The sequence below is a fragment of the Ixodes scapularis genome, unplaced genomic scaffold (genome assembly GCF_016920785.2).
Source record: "Ixodes scapularis isolate PalLabHiFi unplaced genomic scaffold, ASM1692078v2 PGA_scaffold0__279_contigs__length_252992795, whole genome shotgun sequence".
In the NCBI taxonomy this organism is placed as follows: Eukaryota; Metazoa; Arthropoda; class Arachnida; order Ixodida; family Ixodidae; genus Ixodes; species Ixodes scapularis.
Window position 1 is genome coordinate 90,178,517 of NW_024609835.1, and position 21,198 is coordinate 90,199,714.

General features: G+C 49.3%; 1 protein-coding gene across 1 annotated transcript in view; it reads right to left on the reverse strand.

The window, feature by feature from the left end:
• LOC121047452 (solute carrier family 13 member 5-like) overlaps nucleotides 1–21,198 on the reverse strand; it is a 53,354-nt gene extending 32,156 nt beyond the window's left edge. The window contains exon 1 of the mRNA XM_042292421.1: nucleotides 21,085–21,198. Coding sequence (XP_042148355.1) covers nucleotides 21,085–21,198 — 114 coding nt within the window. The remainder of the gene's footprint in view (nucleotides 1–21,084) is intronic.

The following is a 21,198-nucleotide window of genomic DNA, read 5'->3' on the forward strand; positions in this document are numbered from 1 at the left end:
ATGCACGGGTAGTTACTGAGCCAGTGTTACTGCGTAGTTCGTGCCGTCTCCCTTCATTGCCAGATGTCCTTCGTTCGTTTGGCACGTATATCCCCCATGCTGAAAAGCGCCGACGTCGTGTTCGCGCTAGCAGTGTCCGACAGTGCACATAAATATACGTACGGAGCCGTTAAAGCACCGTTTTTAATGCGATGAACTTGAAAGATAAACGCTGTAACTGACCAATCATTTCATCGGCCTGACTGAGAAATGTTACAAGCTACCTAGTACGTACGAATTATTCGGGATATTTGCTCTTATGATCGACCGCAGGGAGAAAATGCAGTCACTCTTTACCATAGAAATGCATTACCGGAAGTCAATTTCGGACTGGTTGCTGTCTGCTTCAATTTTCGTCGGCACACTAGCGCCACTTGAACCTCTAGCGTACATTGTAATAACTCTATGATCAAACCCAATGTACTCTCTTGTTAGTATAAAAAAATATATAAAAGTAAGTTCAAAAGTAATTTGCTACTTTTTACGGTAATTAGTAAATTACTCTATTGCGTTCCATTTGAGTAATTTCTACTCTAATCAAATCACTTTTGGGTCTAATATTTAGCAACTTAAATGGATTACTTTTTTGAGTAACTTGTACACGTCTGGCTCACATACAGAACCGGAACATCCAAATGTTTAGACGCGGGGCTGACGGAGCCGGGTGGAGCCAGCGTCACTCTTAATACCCAGCCAGCCGCCACTCGCAGCGCTAGAGTCGACTCTATACGATTCGACCCAGAAATGTTTTTTAGCTTGTCCGTATCAGCTTTTTGTTTGTATCAGCTGCGAGTTTCGCAGCTGATACAAAGCTTTGATGATGCTACAGTTCCCACAATGCAAGGCGGCAGCGGTGGCACAACAAAAATGGCTGCTGAGATCGGTCTTTTGATGTTTGCTCTCTCTTTCTCTCTCTGATTCGCATTCCATGCCGAAATCGCCATTGCACTTGTGCAAGTGGCCACAAAACCTCGCGTACTGCAGCTCCAAATGGTCACAGATCGGCGCCCTTTGGCATAATGACACATGAAGGTCCCTGTCCTTAACTGTTGCACGCTCATCAGCGTGCTACCTTCTCATTTTATACTACAAAACTAGTCTCGGAACGCCTTGATGTCACCTAATTCTACATTTATCTAAGTACTCACGAATAGGAGGCACCTCGGAAACCCGCACGCTGCCGTGCGCGTGTATGCCAACACTGCACACAACTTGTGAGATGAAGTATGGGCCTCCAGTATAAGTTTCATTATACAAGTTTCGCCGCGCTGCGGTAATTTAGCTACAGCCCTAACATTGCACAAAACACTCGAGAGATCTTCTTAGCTGGCATGCAGCGAACGACGGTGTGGCCTGGGGATTTCATGATACTAGAGGCGCCGTTGTGCGGTGAGATTCTTAGTGCCCCAACAGTGTACACTAATGCGGCAGAAAGCGGTGCTTTCAGGCAAAGAATAACGGCGCCGTCTGGTTCATGCAAGAAGCTCGTTGAATTCGAGAGGAAACAGTCTACAAAGGGTAAAATCGTACGTCTCCAAAATCATCTTGGTGACGTAGTTGGTGACCGTGCCGCTGAGCACACCGACTGAGCCGAGAGACGCCGTGTAGGCGACCGCCATCAGGAGAACCTTGCGGATTTTTATGAACTTCCTGGAATCGAGAAGCGCACAGGGCACGCGACACAGTGCACTTGAACACCGGATCCCCGTTTTAGAAAAACGGCAGCCATCCAAAATAATCAGAGCGACGAAATGTGTTCGCCTCCAGCATATACGAATAAAGAGTGATGAGGCTTATTCATTCAAAGATGAGTGACTCTACTGGCTCTAGTTATTTTCTTTCTTTTCAAAGTAGCATCGTTCATGTTCAAATTAACTGGACAGAATTTTGAAAAAATTAAAGAACTGTGAAAGAATGGTAAGCGCTATCAGTTTCAGTGTGGCAGACGTGACTTTTGTCACTTTTTTGTGGAGGAAACAACCTTCCGTGTAGTTTTTTCTTATCGCTTTTTTTTCGGTGTCTGAAATGTCGAGAACTCACACGGCGATACGCCCGGGCTATATGAAGTGTTACAGTGCCGTAACCACTCTTTAAAGGTTAACACAAAATTCAATCACGCACCTCTGTCACACTCACACAAGAACGTCTACGTGATCCGCATGGCGACACGTATGAGATGCCTTCGCTCGCTGCGACAGAACGCTAAAGGCTATGACGATTAAACTGCAGGTCCAGACGTGTGGACACCTGCCTTCAAGAACATCAACACAACACTACCCCTTCTATTTCCTTTCAAAAAATATTATTTTAGAGCGCAGCCCTTAGGCGCCGTTTCCGCCTTGAGCGGCGTTGGCGTTGGCGTCGCCGTCGGCGTCCCCGTCGCCGTTGGCGTAACCGCCCGGTGCATTATGGGACGCGTGGCGTCACTGATGGCGTCATCGGCATCGGCACTGATGATGTCATCAGTGACGTCACTGATGACGTCATGGGCATCCGAATCGGCATTGTCACTCATGACGTCATAAGCGCATCGTCATCATCATCGTCACTGGTGACGTCATCGGCATCGGCGTCATCACTGATGACGTCATCCGTGACGTCACTGATGGCGTCATCGGCACTGATGACGTCATCAGTGACGTCACTGATGACGTCATCGGCATCCGCATCGGCACCGTCACTCATGACGTCACTGGTGGTGATGACGTCATCAGTGATGTCACTGGTGACGTCACTGGTGATATCATCAACGTCACGTGACCTCATAGGGGTCACGTGACCTCCGTGACGTCACGTGACCCCGGTGACGTCACGTGACCCTCTTGAGGTCACGTCACCCTAGTGAGGCAAGAAGAGTGGTTGTTTGGGCGAGTTGGTTTGACATCTTATACAATCTTTTGCGCAACAAAGACGAGGACAATAGCAGAGAAGAGGACACAACAAGGCGCAGAGGTGAGGCGACAGCGGCGCCGCTCGGAGGGAGGAGTAGCAGACAGGATGAGGAGGTGAGGAGGAGGGAGAAGGATATACCTCCCCCTCACTACCCTTCCCCTCCTCCTCCACAAGAGCTGCGCTCTAATTCGGCGTTACAGGGAGTTATAAACGGCTTTCATTTTTTTATTCAGCCGTCGTACACTAAAGGCTCTGTTATACTCCGACGTAACGCGCGCGCAGGCGAACGCTGGCCGAAGTCGGCTACGTCACGTTAGTCACGCCGCGCGCGTCAAACATTCGCCCTCTTTATACTCCGGCGGCCCTGGCGACTCCCGCGGCGCGCGTTGGTGAGCCGCCGGCGCGGAGCATGCGCAGAGTCTGACTGCGAGGGCACGTTTCCTGCGAGAGGGCGCCACTTCCGGTTCCTTTTCGTTTCAAATAGCCGAAACAGCAGACGAAAATTCTTGGGCTCCTTCAGCGCCAAGCTCGAGCGATGGCGTGGACGTACCTTGCACGACAAAAACTCGCGCACTGTTGGTGCACCGCCTGCGCCGCAAGCGTAGGCGGTCAATGTACATAAGGTACATCTTTGACAAGCGCACGGTCTGCGGTGCTCAAGCTTCATCGAGTCATAGACAAATGGATGTGGACGAATTCCCTCGATCAGCCTCTTGACGACCGAGTCCAACTCTTCAAACATGACGCACTACGGAGTGGTGCAGCCGGTGCTCCCGTCGTCTGCTTCCCGCGCGAGGGTTGCCGGAGCCAGCGCGTGATGCATCCTGGTCCGGCGCGGCCGGCGCGGCCGGCGCGAAATACGGCCTGCTCCATTTTGGCGTCGAGGCGGTCAGACGGCGTCGAACGCCGCCGGTCGCGCCGGTTACGCCGTGACGCCGGAGTATAGAGCGTCGGGTTTTCGCCGACGTGGCGTCGCTGTGACGCACTCGCACGCGCGCGCGCGTTACGTCGGAGTATAACAGAGCCTTAAGATGATACAGGTCGCCGTTCGACGCTAGCCAACACAATGATTGACAAGGAGATCTGATTGCGCAAATGTCCCGTCCGTCCAGAGGAGTAATCACGCAAAGCAAAGCCATGGGGCTACTCAAATTATTTAGTTTAGACATGTTCGGTTATCGGCTAATCTGAAATGTAATACATAATCTATTAAAGGGATACTACAACGAAATTTCGGCGCTTATTTCTTGGTCTATTTGTATTCAATGCAGCATTATCACATCAGACACACCAATCTCTTGTTGAAAAAGAGACGAAAAGGAATTTTAAGACGAATCAAATGACTAGCAAAGAGCACCTGGTGAATGTCGCTAACGCATCGTTTGTAATGCCCGTCGAGGAACTATAACAGATACTAGCAGTATTGTGCCCGTTACCGAAAACAAGTAACAAAATAGCGCTACCCGTTAGCTTGGAAAAAAGCTAACGCGTTACAGAGCTCCGTTACCATTTCGCAAATGTAACGAAATACCGCTGTCGTTACTTGCCATGACTAACGGACGTTACTTTAACGTTTGCTTCTCAAACGGACGTTACTTTTACTTTTGTTTCTCATTACTTTGTGTTTCACTGTTAGTATATGGCAGCTGTTAGTGTATGACTGTAGACTCTCAATCACAAACGCCTCCACAATATTTTCAAACACTTCTTGAGAAACGGGAGCTTGATGCATACGGTCGATATTCTTTTGCTTCAGCATGGATGTGTCGGGAAAGTGGGTTGTAGTCTCGGTCTTTCGTTTTACGAAATTACCGCAAGCTCTGATAGCTTCTGTGAATGAAGGGACTGGCGGAAACAAAAAAAACAATTAGGACTGATGCGAAGCACCGCTGTTAATTTCTAGTCATCACTGGTGGGAAACAATGAAATATTGCCTAAATAAACTGCATCACGAATTATTATAGAAAAAAAAACAGCTCTTTAAATAAATCGCAAACTTAAACAGATATCATTAAGGCGTGTTTATAAATAAGTGCCATGATTGATTTCCCCTTCTTAAATATACAAGTCAACTAAACTAAGCCGTTTTCGACATCAATGACCATATGTAGCTCAAAAACTGCGGCTAACAAAACGATCTCGAAAGAAAGGTGCGTTCTTTTGGCTAAGAGAGCTTAACGACGACATTTTAACGGGAAAAAGTAAGTGACACTGAAGAATAACTCACTTTAATGTGATTTTTCAAATTAGAGTTCGACATCCTGGATGTACTCAGCAGCTTGAGTTTCGGCATACACAGCAGACACTTAAACAGCAAATTATCTGACTTCGTTTCCCTCAGTTCAAGCTAGCACTTAGCCAGGGCCATAATAACGGAGTTTCGGTGGCCGTTGCCATCTTGCACAAAAAGTTAGTGCGAGATGGCAGTAAAAGGGGCTTTGATAGCAAGCGTTTCAAAACAACCTTGTTGGTTAGAGGCAGGCGTTGCATGACAAAGGCAACTGTACAGTACCACGGCCGGACTGGAAGCGCACGCTCTCTTTCTCTTCTTACGGCCCTCGCAATTGTAGCAATCACCACCTCCTGCCGCAGTTCGCGGGGGGCGCTGTCACCTCACCCCTGGGCTACCCTTAGCCGTTTGCACAGAGCGCGTCTGACAGTGTATCGCAACGCTGTCGCCACTTGCGGCCGACATTTTTATAGCCTTTGACGCCTGACCCTTACGTTTAGACCCTCAGCCACTACCTAATGCGCTTCTAATTAGCCCAAAACGCGCGAATATTTGACGCACATCTCCGAGCGACTCGGGAGTAAAAAGTAGTAAGTAGAGACAGCGAATGCAATTGCGGAAGAACTATACTCGTCTCTACCTCCAGGACTTCTGTTGCAACTCAAGGACAGGAGGAGACGGACCCCTTCTACGTGGAGGAACTTTGAATTATAAATAATTCGTACACTCTCGTGAAATGTAAGCAGGCCCAATCTATCTATTGCCGTGGTCTGCATCATCCTTTCATAGGGCGCACATAAAGTCGCTCAGCTGCTCTAGACGAGGGTGTACTAGTCTGTACAATCTTGGCACAGTGCATATTACAACCTAAAGTGCTTCCCGAGGGCTTGTGCACATACCCAGCTGATTTTTCGTTTCCGTCCGTGACCATCTTTGCATAGTTAATCAGAAGTATTCTGAGGAACTTGTTGCAAATTAAGCAAGCCAAGCGCTTAGAGTGACTGTTGTCAATGCCCCCTGGGCAACTTAGGATTGCCGCGTCTTCGAGATAGGGTGCAATGAGTAGTTGCAGAACTTTGTGCACATTTGTACGTGGAAGGTGCATAACAGCTTTAAAAAAAAAAGCAACAATATTGTCCAGAAGTGCGAGGAACCGAGGATTTGGATAATGAAGTCAACTTTTGTCTTGGCCTTGCAATGAGGCGAACAGAGGATCACCTTTGTTACACGTAGTCAACAGCATAATACAGGCGGCGCACCCAAACTCACTAATGAGTTTCACCAGATAGCCACCAACGTACACCAGACCATGAATGGCAAGGCTCCTTCAGTTTTTTCTGGTCTGTGGTAACCGAGTCGGGCACAGCCGCTGCCAACTGCTCAGAATCAGCGTCTGACGTCTGCATTTGTCTAGAAGGGGCCTTTTCTTTCACGATGTGATCAAGGGCTGCTGTGACAGCCCTTGCATGACTTGTATCGGAGTGAAGTTCAATAAACCGTTGCCAAAAAACAATCTACATAGCTCGAACACCAGCGCAAAGCAGCTCGAAGGGACTCTCCGAGTGGGGTGAAGTGGGGTGAGGTGGTTGCGCCCCTCATGGCAAGCAAGTGAACTACTTTCGGAAAAAAAATGACATTGACACCCGGGCGATTGCAAAGGCCGTAAGAATAGAAAGAGAGCGCGCGCTTCCTAACCGGCCGTGACAGTACACGGACTGCTGACAAACAAAGCACCTCATAGAAACACCGGATTTAGTCACAGTCCGGTTTAGGCTACACAAACAACGGAAAGATCGCTTATTATAACCAATATTTATAACCAAAGAAGATTTTTGGTATTATGAACGATATATAGCGCCGGCCATACTTTTGTTATAATGACACGCATAGTCATAGTATCTTTACGTCTATATATGATTAAAAAAGGTGGCGAGCGTTTATAAGCTCTTTACCCTAAGTTTCTCCTTCACGTCCAAATAAAACTTTTTTTTCACGTTGGCAGCAGCAGCGAAGCAGACGAAAGCCATTACTATTACTGCTGCAAATGTCTCTCTCCAGAAGAATGGTACACTAGCCTTCGCATACAACCAGGAACTGCGAGAAGGATAAGACGGGCGCAGCGTCCAGCAATAGATAATTCGGTCTTTGAATGCCAGGGAGTAGGGGGCTAACTGCGATGCAAAGAAGGTGCCGTCCGTGGTGGTTACGCAGTCTTTCGTCTAATTTTTGAGGCGCTAGGGGAGAAAGGATGCGACCCTCTGAACAGGAGCCGTTATCCAGCGAGAGACCGCACCTTTGTACCATGGCGGCAGGGATTCTAAAAGATGGTGACGTCTTTCTGGTGACGGACGCCTTTCAAACCTGCAATAACCTTGCCACTTGTTTTGGTTCAAAGCGTGGGAACGTCAGCGCTTCCAAATTTAGAGTTTATCCTTTCCGTTGTTGACAGAACGAAAATGTATTTATTTTGAAGAGAAGAATTTGACCAGCTGGAGTAGCTAGGGACGATTAGGCAATCCTTCAAGTGGTGGCAGATTGTGGCCTTCTGAGCGGATGTCTCTTTCGAGCAAGACGCTGCTCCTTCACGGCAACGGCGACGGTAGTCTTAGTAGCTTCGGTAAAAAGACCGCACTAAGCACACTTAGAGATTCCGCAAAGCGATAATCTCGCGTCTTTTGGGCCCGGTCGTTGGACCTTGAAAGTGTATTCCGAGGGAGTTTGAAATGACGCCGTTTTTACATAGCATTGTTGGGGTTTCTTTGCCACTTTTTGTAGTGCGCAGAATAAAAATTATTTTGCTTTCAAACTACCATGCGGCCATTTTAATAAAAAGTAACGTGTGACGGGTAACGTAATTTGATAGCAGATACCGTAAAATAATAACAACATTACTTTGCTCGTTACTGATTTGAGAATCTAACGAGTACGTTATTTTATTACTAAAAAAAGTAACGCGTTCCCAGTAACGTCGTTACTTGTAACGCGTTAGTTCCAACTGTGGCAAGTAGTGACTGTAAAGCGCCGTTCATATTCTTGCAACCGAGTACCACCGAGGGAAGCAAGACCGGTTTTTAATCCTCTTATGACGTTTTAGGACCAGCTCCGCAGCAGCGTGCGTGATCCTAAAACGTCGCAAGAGGCTTAAAAACCGGTTCTGTCCCTCTCGGTCTTACTCGGTTGCAAGAGTGTGAACGCCTCCGGCCACGACGAGAGAAGAGCTGAAGGAGGAACTCTCCTCTCCCCAAGCCTCTTTTATTTTGTGCCCCAGAAGTCGCTATTGTCCCTCTACAAGATTATGGAAGATTAACCCGTCACTCAAAATTTGTACAAAGACAGCTTTGGGGTTACTTGCGTTGGCCCGATCGCTGGTGTGCTTCGGCTGCTTTCAGCGGATGGTACGAGCCATCGGGGCCTATTTAAGGCCGTGTGAATCTCACGTGACCTTGGAGGGGGGCACAGCGACCCACGGAAAGCGTATCACGGGCTACGTCCACGGAGGTGAGGGAGTTTTCGTAGACCGAGTTTCCCCCTCCGCTAAGCCCTTTGCAGCGAAGAAACCGCTAATGTGCCTGCGTGCCCATGGCCTTGACTGTAGAGTTCCGGGTATTGCAGCGGGTTGCGGAGGGTTTAGCGGAGGGGGAAACGCGGTCTACGAAAACTCCCTATTGGCTGGGATAGCTCGCAGCGTCCGCTGCGTCCGGACGTAAAGTCCCGAGACAAACTACGTCACGATTGCGGCGGATGTGACGTGCTCTCCGCTGGCTGCTTTCCAAGCGTTTCCGAGAGTGGGCCGTCTATAACGAAAAATACAGCAATCAGGCTCAAAATACAAACGTGTGATTGTCATTTATGGACATTGGGGATCATATTCAGCCTAATTGTGAACACGACGACTATATTTCAGATTTCGTTGAAGTATCCCTTCAAAGGGTAACTCTGGTAAATTTTCTTGATTTTAGGGTTACGACTGTTTAGGTGTAAAAAATGTCCCTGAATTGCGAGGTGTCTTTTTTTTTTTTTTTTCTCTCGATATATTGTGTAGTATTGTAGATGTCTTATATCAAAGTTTTGTTTCAGGAGTGTACGGCGAAACCGAAACTAGCGGCTCGAATATGATAGCAACCCTTGGGGTCAGCTGCATGCGCTTCGTATGACGTAAAGCTCGTACTCTGGTAACGCAAAACGTCCGTCTGTTCTAGTCGTAAGAGCGGTTCCGATCAGTCAAGTAAGATGCTATGACTGTTTTACTGGCTTGCTATGTAGATATGAAATATCTGTAGCAAGTATTAATGCACATTGACAAAGCTGACGGCCAAAAAGCCAGTTCGCCACGATGAACGGACGCTCAGTGCAGGTTTAAAACGAGCACCCACTTATCCTCTGAGCAGCAATCTTGGTTATATGCAATTCACGTTGCAGAAGTGTTGTGGGAGGTAATCGTAAGCTCGCATTTAGCACAAATGGACTAAACTATGGCCGCCACTGAATGCCAACTTCGGCACCACTACGCGCTTGATCGAGCTTTGAGTTAGTAGAGAATTTTAGTAGAACCTGTTTTGAGGTCAAACTATTTGTAACGAGAGCTCGCGCTGCTACTTCGATACACTGCCACTTTGATAAAGGCACACGCTGGGAAGCGTCCGCCTGTAGCGGTAGCGGGCATTTGAAAACGATCTACTAAAGCTGTAATAATATTCGTGCGCGATCGCTGAGGAGCGCTTACAAACTACGGCCTCTAAAACATAGCATAACAAGCAGAAATTTTTCGCTGGGAAGGGGTAAAATGCAGAAGAAAATAACAGGGAAGGAAGTGGCAGTACGAATAGTCATCTTCTTGAGAACGAATATGATATCGGGGCCAGGCACGTAGTCTTTGATTTTGCTGGGACCTCCTCTCCCCCTCCCCCTCAGACAGCATTTTGTCATGGGCGGACCCCCCCGAAACAAAATCCTGGCTAGGTGCCTGATCGGGCCACAAGGTTGTTTGACAAACAGCCAACCCTCTGTATGCCCGCTGAGAAGCTGGCGATATCATTTTAGAGCGCAGCTCTTAGGCGCCCGTTTCCGGCTTGAGCGGCGTCGCCGTCGCCGTCGGCGCAACCACGTGGTGCATTATGGGACGTTTCACATGATGACGTCAGACGTGACGTCACATGTGACGTCACCAGAGTTACCAGTGACGTCAGACATGACATCATCGCGCGTTGCATTATACGTAAATTTCCCCGCTAAATTTAGCAGGAAATTTTCCTCGCTAAATTTAGCGGAAGAAATACCCCGCTAAATTTAGCAGAAAAAATTTCCCCGCTAAATTTTTTCTGCTAAAAAGGGAGAGGAAGAGGGGAGGGTACGGATGAGGAGGGGCATACCCTCCTGCCCGTACCTTCCCCTCCTCCTCCTCCTCAAGAGCTGCGCTTTAATTTGGCGTTACGGGGGATTGCAAACGTCTTTTATTTTAGAGCGCAGCTTTTAGGCGCCAGTACACGGCTTGATCGGCGACGGTGTCGCCCTCGGGGTAACCGTGAGGTCACGTGACCCCCGTGATGTCACGTGACCCCGGTGACGTCACGTGATTCCCGTGAGGTCACGTGATCCCGGTGAGGTCACTTGACCTCACGGTTACGCCGACGGCGACACCGACGCCGCTCAAGCCGGAAACTGGCGCCTAAGAGCTGCGCTCTAAAATGAGATGTTTATAATCCTTCATGGATGAAGAAAGAATAAAACAATTAAAACAGGGACAATACAACCACATCTAGCTGAAAGATGTGGTTGTGTTGTCCGTTTTAATTGTTTTATTCTTTCTTCATCCATGACTTAAACCAGCACGCTCTTCTACCAAGCAAGCGTTGACAATCCCCCGTAACGCCGAACTAGAGCGCAGCTCTTGAGGAGGGGGAGGGAAGGTACGGAGAAGAGGGTATGCCCCTCCTCCTCATCCGTACCCTCCCCTCCTCCTCTCCCATTTAAAGGACACATGCAAAGGAAAAAAACATTTTTTTTAAACGGCTTAGATGGAAAAAGGACGCCATAAAACGATTTTACAACGAAGAAAAAAAATTTTTAGAGCTATATTTACGGCGCAAAACGAATTTGTAGTTGGCGCCCGCGGGCGCCGCGGAAAAGTGGTCTGTATTTATCACGTGACTGGTCTTTATTTATCACGTGGTGCTTGCGCTCTTTCGGAAGCTTCCTATGGCCTCTAAAAGTAACTTATTCATCTTTGTTTGAAGTATAACAAAAAAAGTGAAAGCCGTTTACAACTCCCTGTAACACCGAATTAGAGCGCAGCTCTTGAGGAGGAGGAGGGAAGGGTACTGGGGGGTGAAGTGACCTGGGGGGGTCACGTGAGCTTGGGGGGTCACGTGACGATGCCGATGATGTCATCAGTGACGTCAATGATGACGTCATCAGTGACGATGACGATGCGGACTCCGATGACGTCATCAGCGATGATGACGATGACGATGCGGATGTTCGTGACGTCATCAGTGACGTCACTGATGACGTCATCGTCATCATCACTGATGACGTCATCCGTGACGTCACTGACGACCTCACCGGCATCCGCATCGTCATCGTCATCATCACTGATGACGTTATCAGTGACGTCACTGATGGCGATGCGGATCCGATGACGTCATCAGTGACGATGACGTCATCGGGGAGGTCACGTGACCTCGGCGGGGGTCACGTGACCCTGGGGGTGGTCACGTGACCTGGGGGTGTCACGTGACTTCAGGGAGGTCACGTGACTTTGAGTGCCACGTGACCTTGGGGGAGGGGTCACGTGACCTTGGGGGTTACGTGACCTTGGGATGACCTTGGAGCCACGTGACCTTGGGATGACCTTGGTTACGCCGACGGCGACGGCGACGCCGACGCCACTCATGCCGGGAACGGGCCCCTAAGAGCTGCGCTCTAAAAACGAAGACTAATAAGTAACTTTTAGAGCCCAAAGGAAACTCCTGAAAAAGCGCAAGCAGACGTGATAGACCTGTGCGCCGGTCAGGCGACGGCGGCGGCGCCCCGAAGCAGACGGACTTGTGCTGCGGCGGCGACGGCGGCGTGGAGAAACGCGTTGAAGCGGCGTTCGCACAACGCTCAGCGTGCGGCGGCGACGCAGCCCGGCGGCGCGCGGGCCTACCACGTGACCAGCGGCGGCTCCCGCGAGCGCCAACTACAAATTCGTATAGCGCCGTAAATATGGCTCTAAGAATTTTGTTTCTTCGTTGCAAAATCGTTTTATGACATCATTTTTCCATCTAAGCTGTCTAAAAAAATTTTTTTTTTCCTTTGCATGTGTTTTTTAAGGAAAATGTTTCCGCTGAATTAAGTGGGGAATTTTTTTTCGCTAAATTTAGCGAGGTATTTCTTCCGCTAAATTCAGTGGGGAAAATTGGAAAATTTCCTGCTTAATTTAGCGGGGAAATTTATCTATAATGCAACGTGCGGTGCCATCATTTGTGACGTCACTTGTAACACTGGTGACGTCACACGTGACGTCACGTCTGAGGGAGGAGTAGCAAGGCACAAATGGAGGTGAGTAGGAGGGAGGGTGTGTATATTCTCCCCCTCAGTACCTTCCCTCCTCATCCTCAAGAGCTCCACTCTAATTCGGTGTTACAGGGGGTTGTAACCGACTTTGGACATCGCACGTCTAGTTTCGGTTTCGCCACACGTTTAGTTTCGGCTTCTCCTCCGGCGTCTGGCAACTAGAGCCTGCTGAGGTATGCCGCCGGAGGGCGCGGGCGTTTGAGTAAACAGTTTCGAGTTACACTTTCGGGATCGGAGAGACACGCCCGCACCGGGGCTAACGCGCTCATGTATTGCTGTACCTTGTGTAGTCAAGTATAATAAATAGTTTTATGTACCGGACATCTCCACTACATAATTGGTGACCCGGAGTTCCGGACAGCACACCTCGGTCACACGACCCCAAGCAACCACCGGTGAGCAAACATGACTTCCACCAACGGTTCCGCGCGGCTTACACGGCCGCCCAGGCACCGCTTTCCCCCACCGTCTCCACCGTCGCTCTAAAACTTCCGTGCTTCTGGCCGGCGGACCCAGCCCTCTGGTTCGCGCAGGTTGAAGCCCAATTTGTGACGAGACGTATAACCTCCCAACAAACGAAATTTCACCACGTAATCGCCGCCCTCAACCCAACGGAAGCGGCGGAGGTGCGCGACATCATACTCTCTCCCCCGGCCGACCAGCCATTCGACCGGCTGAAACTCGAGCTCGTCCGCCGCACCACCCTCTCCGAGCAGAAGCGCCTGCAACAGCTCCTGACTGCGGAGGACCTGGGGGACCGAAAACCGTCCCAGTTACTCCGCGGGATGCGCCAGCTGCTCGGGGAGAAAGCTTCGACGGTCGATGACTCACTCGTTCGGCAGTTGTTTTTGCAGCGCCTACCAGCTAATGTGTGCATGGTGTTGGCGGGTGCCGGAGACATTACGCTTGAAGATCTCGCTGCCCTGGCGGATAGGGTAGTGGAAGTTGCGTCACCCAGCATCTCTGCCATCGACAGCTCGGTTCAAACGCTTCCAGCCTCAAACGAAGTAAGGAACCTGGTTTCCTTCAAGGAATTCAGAGCCCTGCGCGACGAGGTCCAGCGCATCGCGCAGTCACTTGCAACCCTGGAAAAACCACGGCCGAGACGCCCTCGCTCCTTTTCTCGCCCTCGTGGGTCGTCGCGCGCGCCTGAGAGTACTGGAGTTTGCTGGTACCACCACCGCTTTGGCGACAACGCCACCAAGTGCGTCCTGCCCTGCGCTCAACAGGGAAACACCCGGGCCACGCACTGAAAGCGGCCGGTGCCCCTGGCCTCCCGGCGCGCCGCTTTTCTCTATCTTCCGCCTGCCCAACTAGCCAAAATGAGCAGAGGGGAGAGCCTTCAATGAACAGTTCTCATAATAACAAAATTAATTTGAAGTGTGAACATTTGGTGCCATCCCAAACGCAAATTCAACCTGGAAAATTGTCTCACATATCAGGAGTGCCTTCTCAACCACGCCTATTTTATGTTGTGGACAAAGTATCCAAGACCCGCTTTCTGGTGGACACAGGGGCAGAGGTCAGTGCAATCCCAGCTTCTCGTGTCGATCGTCTGAGGCGCCCAAGCTACAACTTGCAAGCTGTGAATGCTACAAAACTTGCAACATACGGCCAGCGCTCTCAGACGATGCATGGACATCGGTCTACGCCGAACTTTTCGCTGGGTTTTCTTGGTTGCCGACGTCAATCACGCCATCCTCGGAGCTGATTTCCTCCGCCACTTCGGTCTCCTTGTTGACATGCGCAACACCCGGCTACGAGATGCCACAACGCTCCTGTTCGTGCACGGCATCGCAGAGGCCACGGGGGCGGTGACTTCAACACTACTTCGACCGCAAGTCAAGTCAGACTTCGAGGATTTGCTGCGTGAGTTTTCTTCCCTGACGTCTCCAGTGACCACAACTCGCCCCATAAAGCACAACATCACGCATCACATCATCACGTCGAGACCACCCGTTCATGCACGCCCTCGCCGACTACCACCTGAGCGACTGAACGTGGCTCGGCGAGAGTTCGAGCACATGCTTGAACTCGGAATCGTGCGGCCGTCCTCCAGCCCATGGTCGTCCCCACTGCATATGGTTCCCAAGTCCACCCCTGGAGATTGGCGTCCTTGCGGTGACTACCGCTCCCTCAACCAAGTGACCCAAACAGACCGCTACCCTGTGCCCCACCTGCACGACTTCGTAGCCACTCTTCACGGAGCAACGGTGTTCTCTAAGGTGGACCTTGTCAAAGCCTACCACCAAACACCAGTAGAAGAAGATGACATCGCAAAAACGGCCATCACTACGCCGTTTGGGTTGTTTGAGTACACCCGGATACCCTTCGGACTTCGGAACGCGTCGCAGACTTTCCAGAGGTTTATCGACGAGATAACACGAGGCCTGGATTTCTGCTACGCGTATGTCGATGACATTCTCGTCGCCAGCACTTCTGCCGAAGAACATGCAAAACATCTGCGACAACTCTTCGCTCGCCTCGAAGAATATGGTGTACTCATCAACTCAGACAAATGTCAGTTTGGTGCTAGTGAAATTAATTTTCTGGGACATCGCATCAACTCCGACGGTCTTCGCCCGCTCGGCGATAAGGTGCAAGCAATTCGGGATTACCCTCAGCCAGTTAACAAACGAAAACTTCGGCAATTTCTGGGATTGATTAACTTCCACCGAAGATTCCTCCCAGGTTGCGCACGCACACTGCAGCCTCTGAACAATCTCCTGTCATCCCCGGGACCGAACACCGCTCCGTTGGAGTGGACGGACCAGGCCCAGGCCTCGTTCGTGCAGATCAAGGAAGACCTGGCGGCAGCTGCGCTCCTCGTCCACCCTCAACCAGATGCAGCTACACGCCTCATGGTGGACGCATCTGATGGCGGCGTTGGCGCGGTGTTACAGCAGCTTGTTGGTGAGATTTGGCAGCCTCTGGCATTTTTCTCCAAGTCCCTGTCACCTGCGGAAACTCGCTACAGCACCTACGGACGCGAGCTGCTGGTAGTCTACATGGCAGTCAAGTGCTTCCGCCGATTCTTAGAGGGACGGTCATTTCACATCATGACAGTTCACAAGCCCCTGATCCACGCCTTCACCACCAAAACGGATGGGCTCTCCCCAAGAGAAGTTCGACATCTGGCGTTCATATCGGAGTTCTGCACCGACATCCGCCATGTAAAGGGAACTGAAAACACCGCAGCTGACACTCTCTCACGCGCCAACGTGGGCAGCCTTACGTCCGCTACTCCCATTGATTTTGACAAGATGGCAACGCTTCAGAAAGAAGATGAAGAGCTCAGAGATCTACGTCTTCTTCAGCCACGCTAATTTTTCAAGACGTGCCCCTACCGACATGGACTCAGCTCCTCACATGCGACATTTCCACTGGCACCGCACGCCCGTTCGTGCCGAAGTCCTTCCGATGCTCAGTGTTCGACTCTCTGCATAACCTCTCCCATCCCGGAATCCGCGCCACACAAGCATTGGTGAAAGCCCGATATGTGTGGCCGGGCATGAACACGAACATTCGAGATTAGGCTCGCACATGCACCCAGTGTCAACGCTCTAAAGTGCAGCGTCACACTGTTTCTCCGCTCTCTCCATTTCTGCCGCCCGATGCCCGGTTCAGCGAGGTTCACATTGACATTGTGGGACCTCTGCCGCCCTCACAAGACTGTTCCTACATACTCACTTGTGTGGATCGCTTCACCCGCTGGCCGGAGGCTATCCCCCTGCGAGACATGTCCGCGGAAACCGTCGCTAAGGCGTTTCTGCAGACGTGGATTGCGCGCTTCGGTACACCTTCTAAGGTCACAACCGACCGTGGTCGCCAGTTCGAACCTGCCCTCTTCAGAGAGTTCCTAACGCTCTTGGGAACACATCGGATTCGCACCACCGCCTATCACCCCGCAGCTAACGGCCTGGTGGAGCGGATGCACCGGCACCTGAAGGCATCAATCACCGCTTACGGCGAGCCCTCACGCTGGACCGAAGTGCTGCCACTCGTCCTCCTGGGCATGCGCACAACACTCAAGAGTGACCTGCAGTGCACCAGCGCTGAGTTGCTTTACGGCACTACCCTGCGGCTCCCCGACCAATTCGTTGCAGCCAACGTAGACGAGCAGCTTCCAGATCCCCTCCAGTACATGTCACGCTTACGGACAACCATGGACAGCCTCCGTCCGACACCAACCCGTGCTAAACAGAGTCCTACCGTGTACCTGTTTAAGGAACTTGACACTTGTACCCATATATTCTTGCGCCGCGGTGCTGTGAGAAAACCCCTCCAGCCGCCGTACGACGGCCCGTTTAAAGTCATTCGTCGTGGTACGAAACACTACACAATCGAAGTGCGCGGGCGACCAGAAGTGGTTTCGGTGGATCGATTAAAGCCGGCTCACCTCGAGCATTCAATCACCACTCCAACTAGTGCGGCGGCGAGAAATTCTGCAGACTCTCCGACGACGCGTGGTGGACGAAGGGTTCGTCAACCCGTACGATTTGTGCCGTAACGATTTGTGCATGTATTAATTTAATTTTTCAACATTTCTGGAAGGGGGAGTAGTGTGGACATCGCACGTCTAGTTTCGGTTTCGCCACACGTTTAGTTTCGGTTTCTCCTCCGGCGTCTGGCAACTAGAGCCTGCTGAGGTATGCCGCCGGAAGGCGCGGGCGTTTGAGTAAACAGTTTCGAGTGACACTTTCGGGATCGGAGAGACACGCCCGCACGGGGCTAACGCGCTCATGTATTGCTGTACCTTGTGTAGTAAAGTATAATAAATAGTTTTATGTACCGGACATCTCCACAACACGACTTTCATTTTTAATACCTGTTTTAGACTGGATCGCGATTTTCATTAGTGTAATATTTTGGCAGTGCTCGTATTTAGTCTCCGTAAATCGATATCAGTCATTTATTTGTGTTCGACCTTTGACCGGAGTTAACCTTTAATGGGTTAAGAATATTTTGTTTATTATGGTGCCTTTATAAATCCGACTCTTCTAAATTTTTGAAAAGCAAACACTTACGTCGTTATCTTCTTCATATGGGCATCATCAATATTTAACGCATTAGCTATATCTGAAAAAAAGGAAAGAAGTAATAGTAGTTCATTGTTTACACAGAATACAATACAGGTACTGAGTTGTCTCCAAGGAGGGGTCATCTTCATCATCACGCTTTGGGGGAAGGAGGTTAGGAAAGAAACATTTTATTTTCATGTTGCACAGCCAGTCAATTGCTGCTCTTCGTGTAAGCAGCAGAAAAGATTAATATTTTTGTCATTTTTACAAGTTTTGCTTGGCTATTCGCTAACCGCTTTAAAGAGACTGGGGGTGGGGTGGACTTTTTGCGTGCTCTGCGGCCAGAAAAACCAGCAGAATGTTTTTTTGTTGTTGTTGTTGTTTTTAGTAAAAAGCTACACACGCAATATTTTTTGTGCGTTAGTGTTTTTTACTTTATTTTCTTGTGACATTGCGCATTGCGTCTAGCTCCCACACTTGCATCTGTATGTGAGCTGTTTGCATACTTTCACACAAAAAAACTGAAGCGCGCACCATCTGTAACCGAAAATGTTGATATTTGAAACATAAATGTACCTCTGTTGCCCTATCCCTCCGTTTAACAATGAATGCGGAGTTTTGGTTCTGGGCATACTTCGCTTTGCTGAGTCTCCCGACTGTCGTGCCAGAGAACTCCTCTTCCGAGTTCTTTGTATGCAGGCTGTATTTGGCCTTCTTGCATCATGAATAACGATAACGTCACGACTCTTTTCCTAAAGCGCCGTTATATGGTCATTTTACTGCAGCAGCCCGCCATTAATTATCTGAAGATAGCCGGCTCTTATCTATCAAAGGATCAGATGTACTGCGTCCGCCAGTCCCGGATAGTAACCGAAAGTAGTATACACATATGGTACGGCGAATCTCAACTCCTGGTATAGCCTTCTCATACTAACCAAGCCTGGCAGTTCGACGACGGAGCCATAGGGTGCCCGGTCAAAGATTCGGAGCGCGAGGATCTGGTAGCACAGAGTATGAAAGAGCTATTTTTAGGGAAACCTAGACGTCAGCGCACAGCTTTTGCAGCGGCTAGGACCCGAAACACAATTGTTCGCTCGGGAGAAGTGTGTTTCGGCGCTCGACGTAGCGGGGCGCCAGTCACGTGGCTCTCCTCTCATCCATTGTCTGCCTCTCCACCTTTTCCCTTTCGGCAGCCGCTTCTATACTCCGTTCCACCTTCAGTCCGAGCGCAGTGGACGCCACGAGCCATACCAGCCGATCCAGCGCCGAGAGAAAGTCGCGTGACCTGCCGGTGGGGCGGGGCGACACAGGGAGCTCAAGGTCGCATGACACTCCCTCAACGCCGCATTGGCTGGGATGGCTCCTAGCGTCCGCTGTGCTCGGACGGAAGGTGAAACGGAGTATAGTGGCGATCTGCCCGGGGGGGGGGGGGGGGGAAGGGGGGGGGGGGGGGGGGGGGGCTTTTGGCCACCTTTTTTTTTTGCCGCCTCGAACTTGCCCTGGTGGGGGCGCGTATTCGGAAAAGCATGTAGAGTAGATTACGCTGTAACGCATACCTCATCGAATATGGGGCTGCGTTAGAGCGTGCTGGTTTGCCTAACCTGCACCGGCGTCGGGAGAACGCGGACATATTGTTGTTTAGAACGTTGCATGGCCCGATTGGTTCTCCGAGCCGGTTATTTAAACTGTGCGTTTGAGCTCCACGTGTGCCTGATCGGCTTCCGTCATCTGAGTATGTTTCCGGAACTTTTAGTCCGGTAAACCCAATCGTTCGAATTAGTGAGAGTTTCAACCACTATTCTGACAAACTTTATATTTTCCACCCATGCTACTGGACCTTTGTTCTTTCTATTAATAACTTGCCTGTGCCAGTTGAGCATTGTTGAAGTATGTCTAAGTCTACTTTAAACGGACATTTTGATGAGGCTTTGGTTTTTCCTGTCTGTTCCTTGGCTGCCATTACTGGCTCCTGTTTTTGTTTCTACTTCTCACACGTATACCACCTAGTCTTATGATTAAAAATTATATGATTCTGTTTTATTATAGTGTATAGTGCATTACATTTCTGCAATTTATTTCGTTATATGTTTTTAGTGTCCACCAATGTGCCAGCACCAGAACCTCAAAGTTGTTTTTTGGCACTGTATAATAAAAATTTATTGATTGATGAATTGAATAATGTTACATTGTTACTATTTAGAGATGTGCGAATACTGAATTTTTTGTTCAAAGCAGCTACGAAGCGTATAGTTCCTTGGTATGAATAGTTTCGAATCGAATTGATCAATTTTGAAGCGAAGCGAAGAGTTTGTTGCCGTGAATACAAATATAAAACAAAAATCTTGAGACTAGGGAACAAAACAAATTAACCCGGACAACGTCTAAAAGGTAGTTCCCCAGCTCGCCTTCAAAGTTATTCTTATTTCAATGCAGTTATGTATCATTAATATTAACTCTTCCGTCGCCCAGAAAAATCGCCCACAGTGTGAATCGTGCATAATAGTGAACCAAAGTCAAGAACAGAAATAATAAACAAGAAGCGTGGCCACAAAAAACACGGTTTATTAGGGGAAATATGCTGAAACTTATTTGCACAGGCACTTTGTCGTTAGCTATTAGAAACGCAATCCGCATAATGTTTAAGAGAGTAGACTTGTTGGTTCTATTTTTATTGCTACTTGTGTTCCAGCCTTGATTTGTGGATTCATTCCAAAAACGTAATGTATACTGGTTTAGTTCATTTTGTTTTATTTACTTATTTTTTTAGTCAGAATGAAGGTATGTTTCTTTAGCATTTAAAACTTCCAAATACTTCGGAAGTATTATAAGTTGCCGAATAGCCCTATTCGACTCGAACTTCGAATAGAATATGAAATTATTTGCTTCGATATTCCAAAGTTTTGAATATTCGCACAACCCTAATACTATTATTATTATTTTATGTATTATTTAGCTTAATTTTGAACTGATTGCATTGCGCTTTTTTTTTTTCTTTTTACTTTGTCTCTCTTTAAAAAGGGGTCATTAGTTTACATTCGCGGAGGGAACAAAAAATATAAAAAAACTGTGGTCAATAAACGTGACGTGGGACTAGAAAAATTCGTTAAGACTGCATCTTAAGGCTGAGTCACTCACGTGCGTTTCACGACGACCGACTACGCCACATCCGGTTGTAAGCCTCTTCTAACTCCTGATAACTTGTTGCGCTATCACAAGAGGTTTGAAAACCGGTTATGGCATAGTCTGTCGTCGTCACACGCAAGTATGAGCATCAGCCTTTAGGTATTCCCATGGGGTGAACAAACGAACCGGCGAAGGCGCCATTTTCTACTATACACGGCTGACGATCTCACAAGTGACCGACGGCTTCGGCTTCCCGGGGCCGAACTTGCGCACGTAGAGGCTCCTCATGTAGGTGTAGTGTATCTCGTGCACAGTGGCGTCCACCAAGGGCACCAT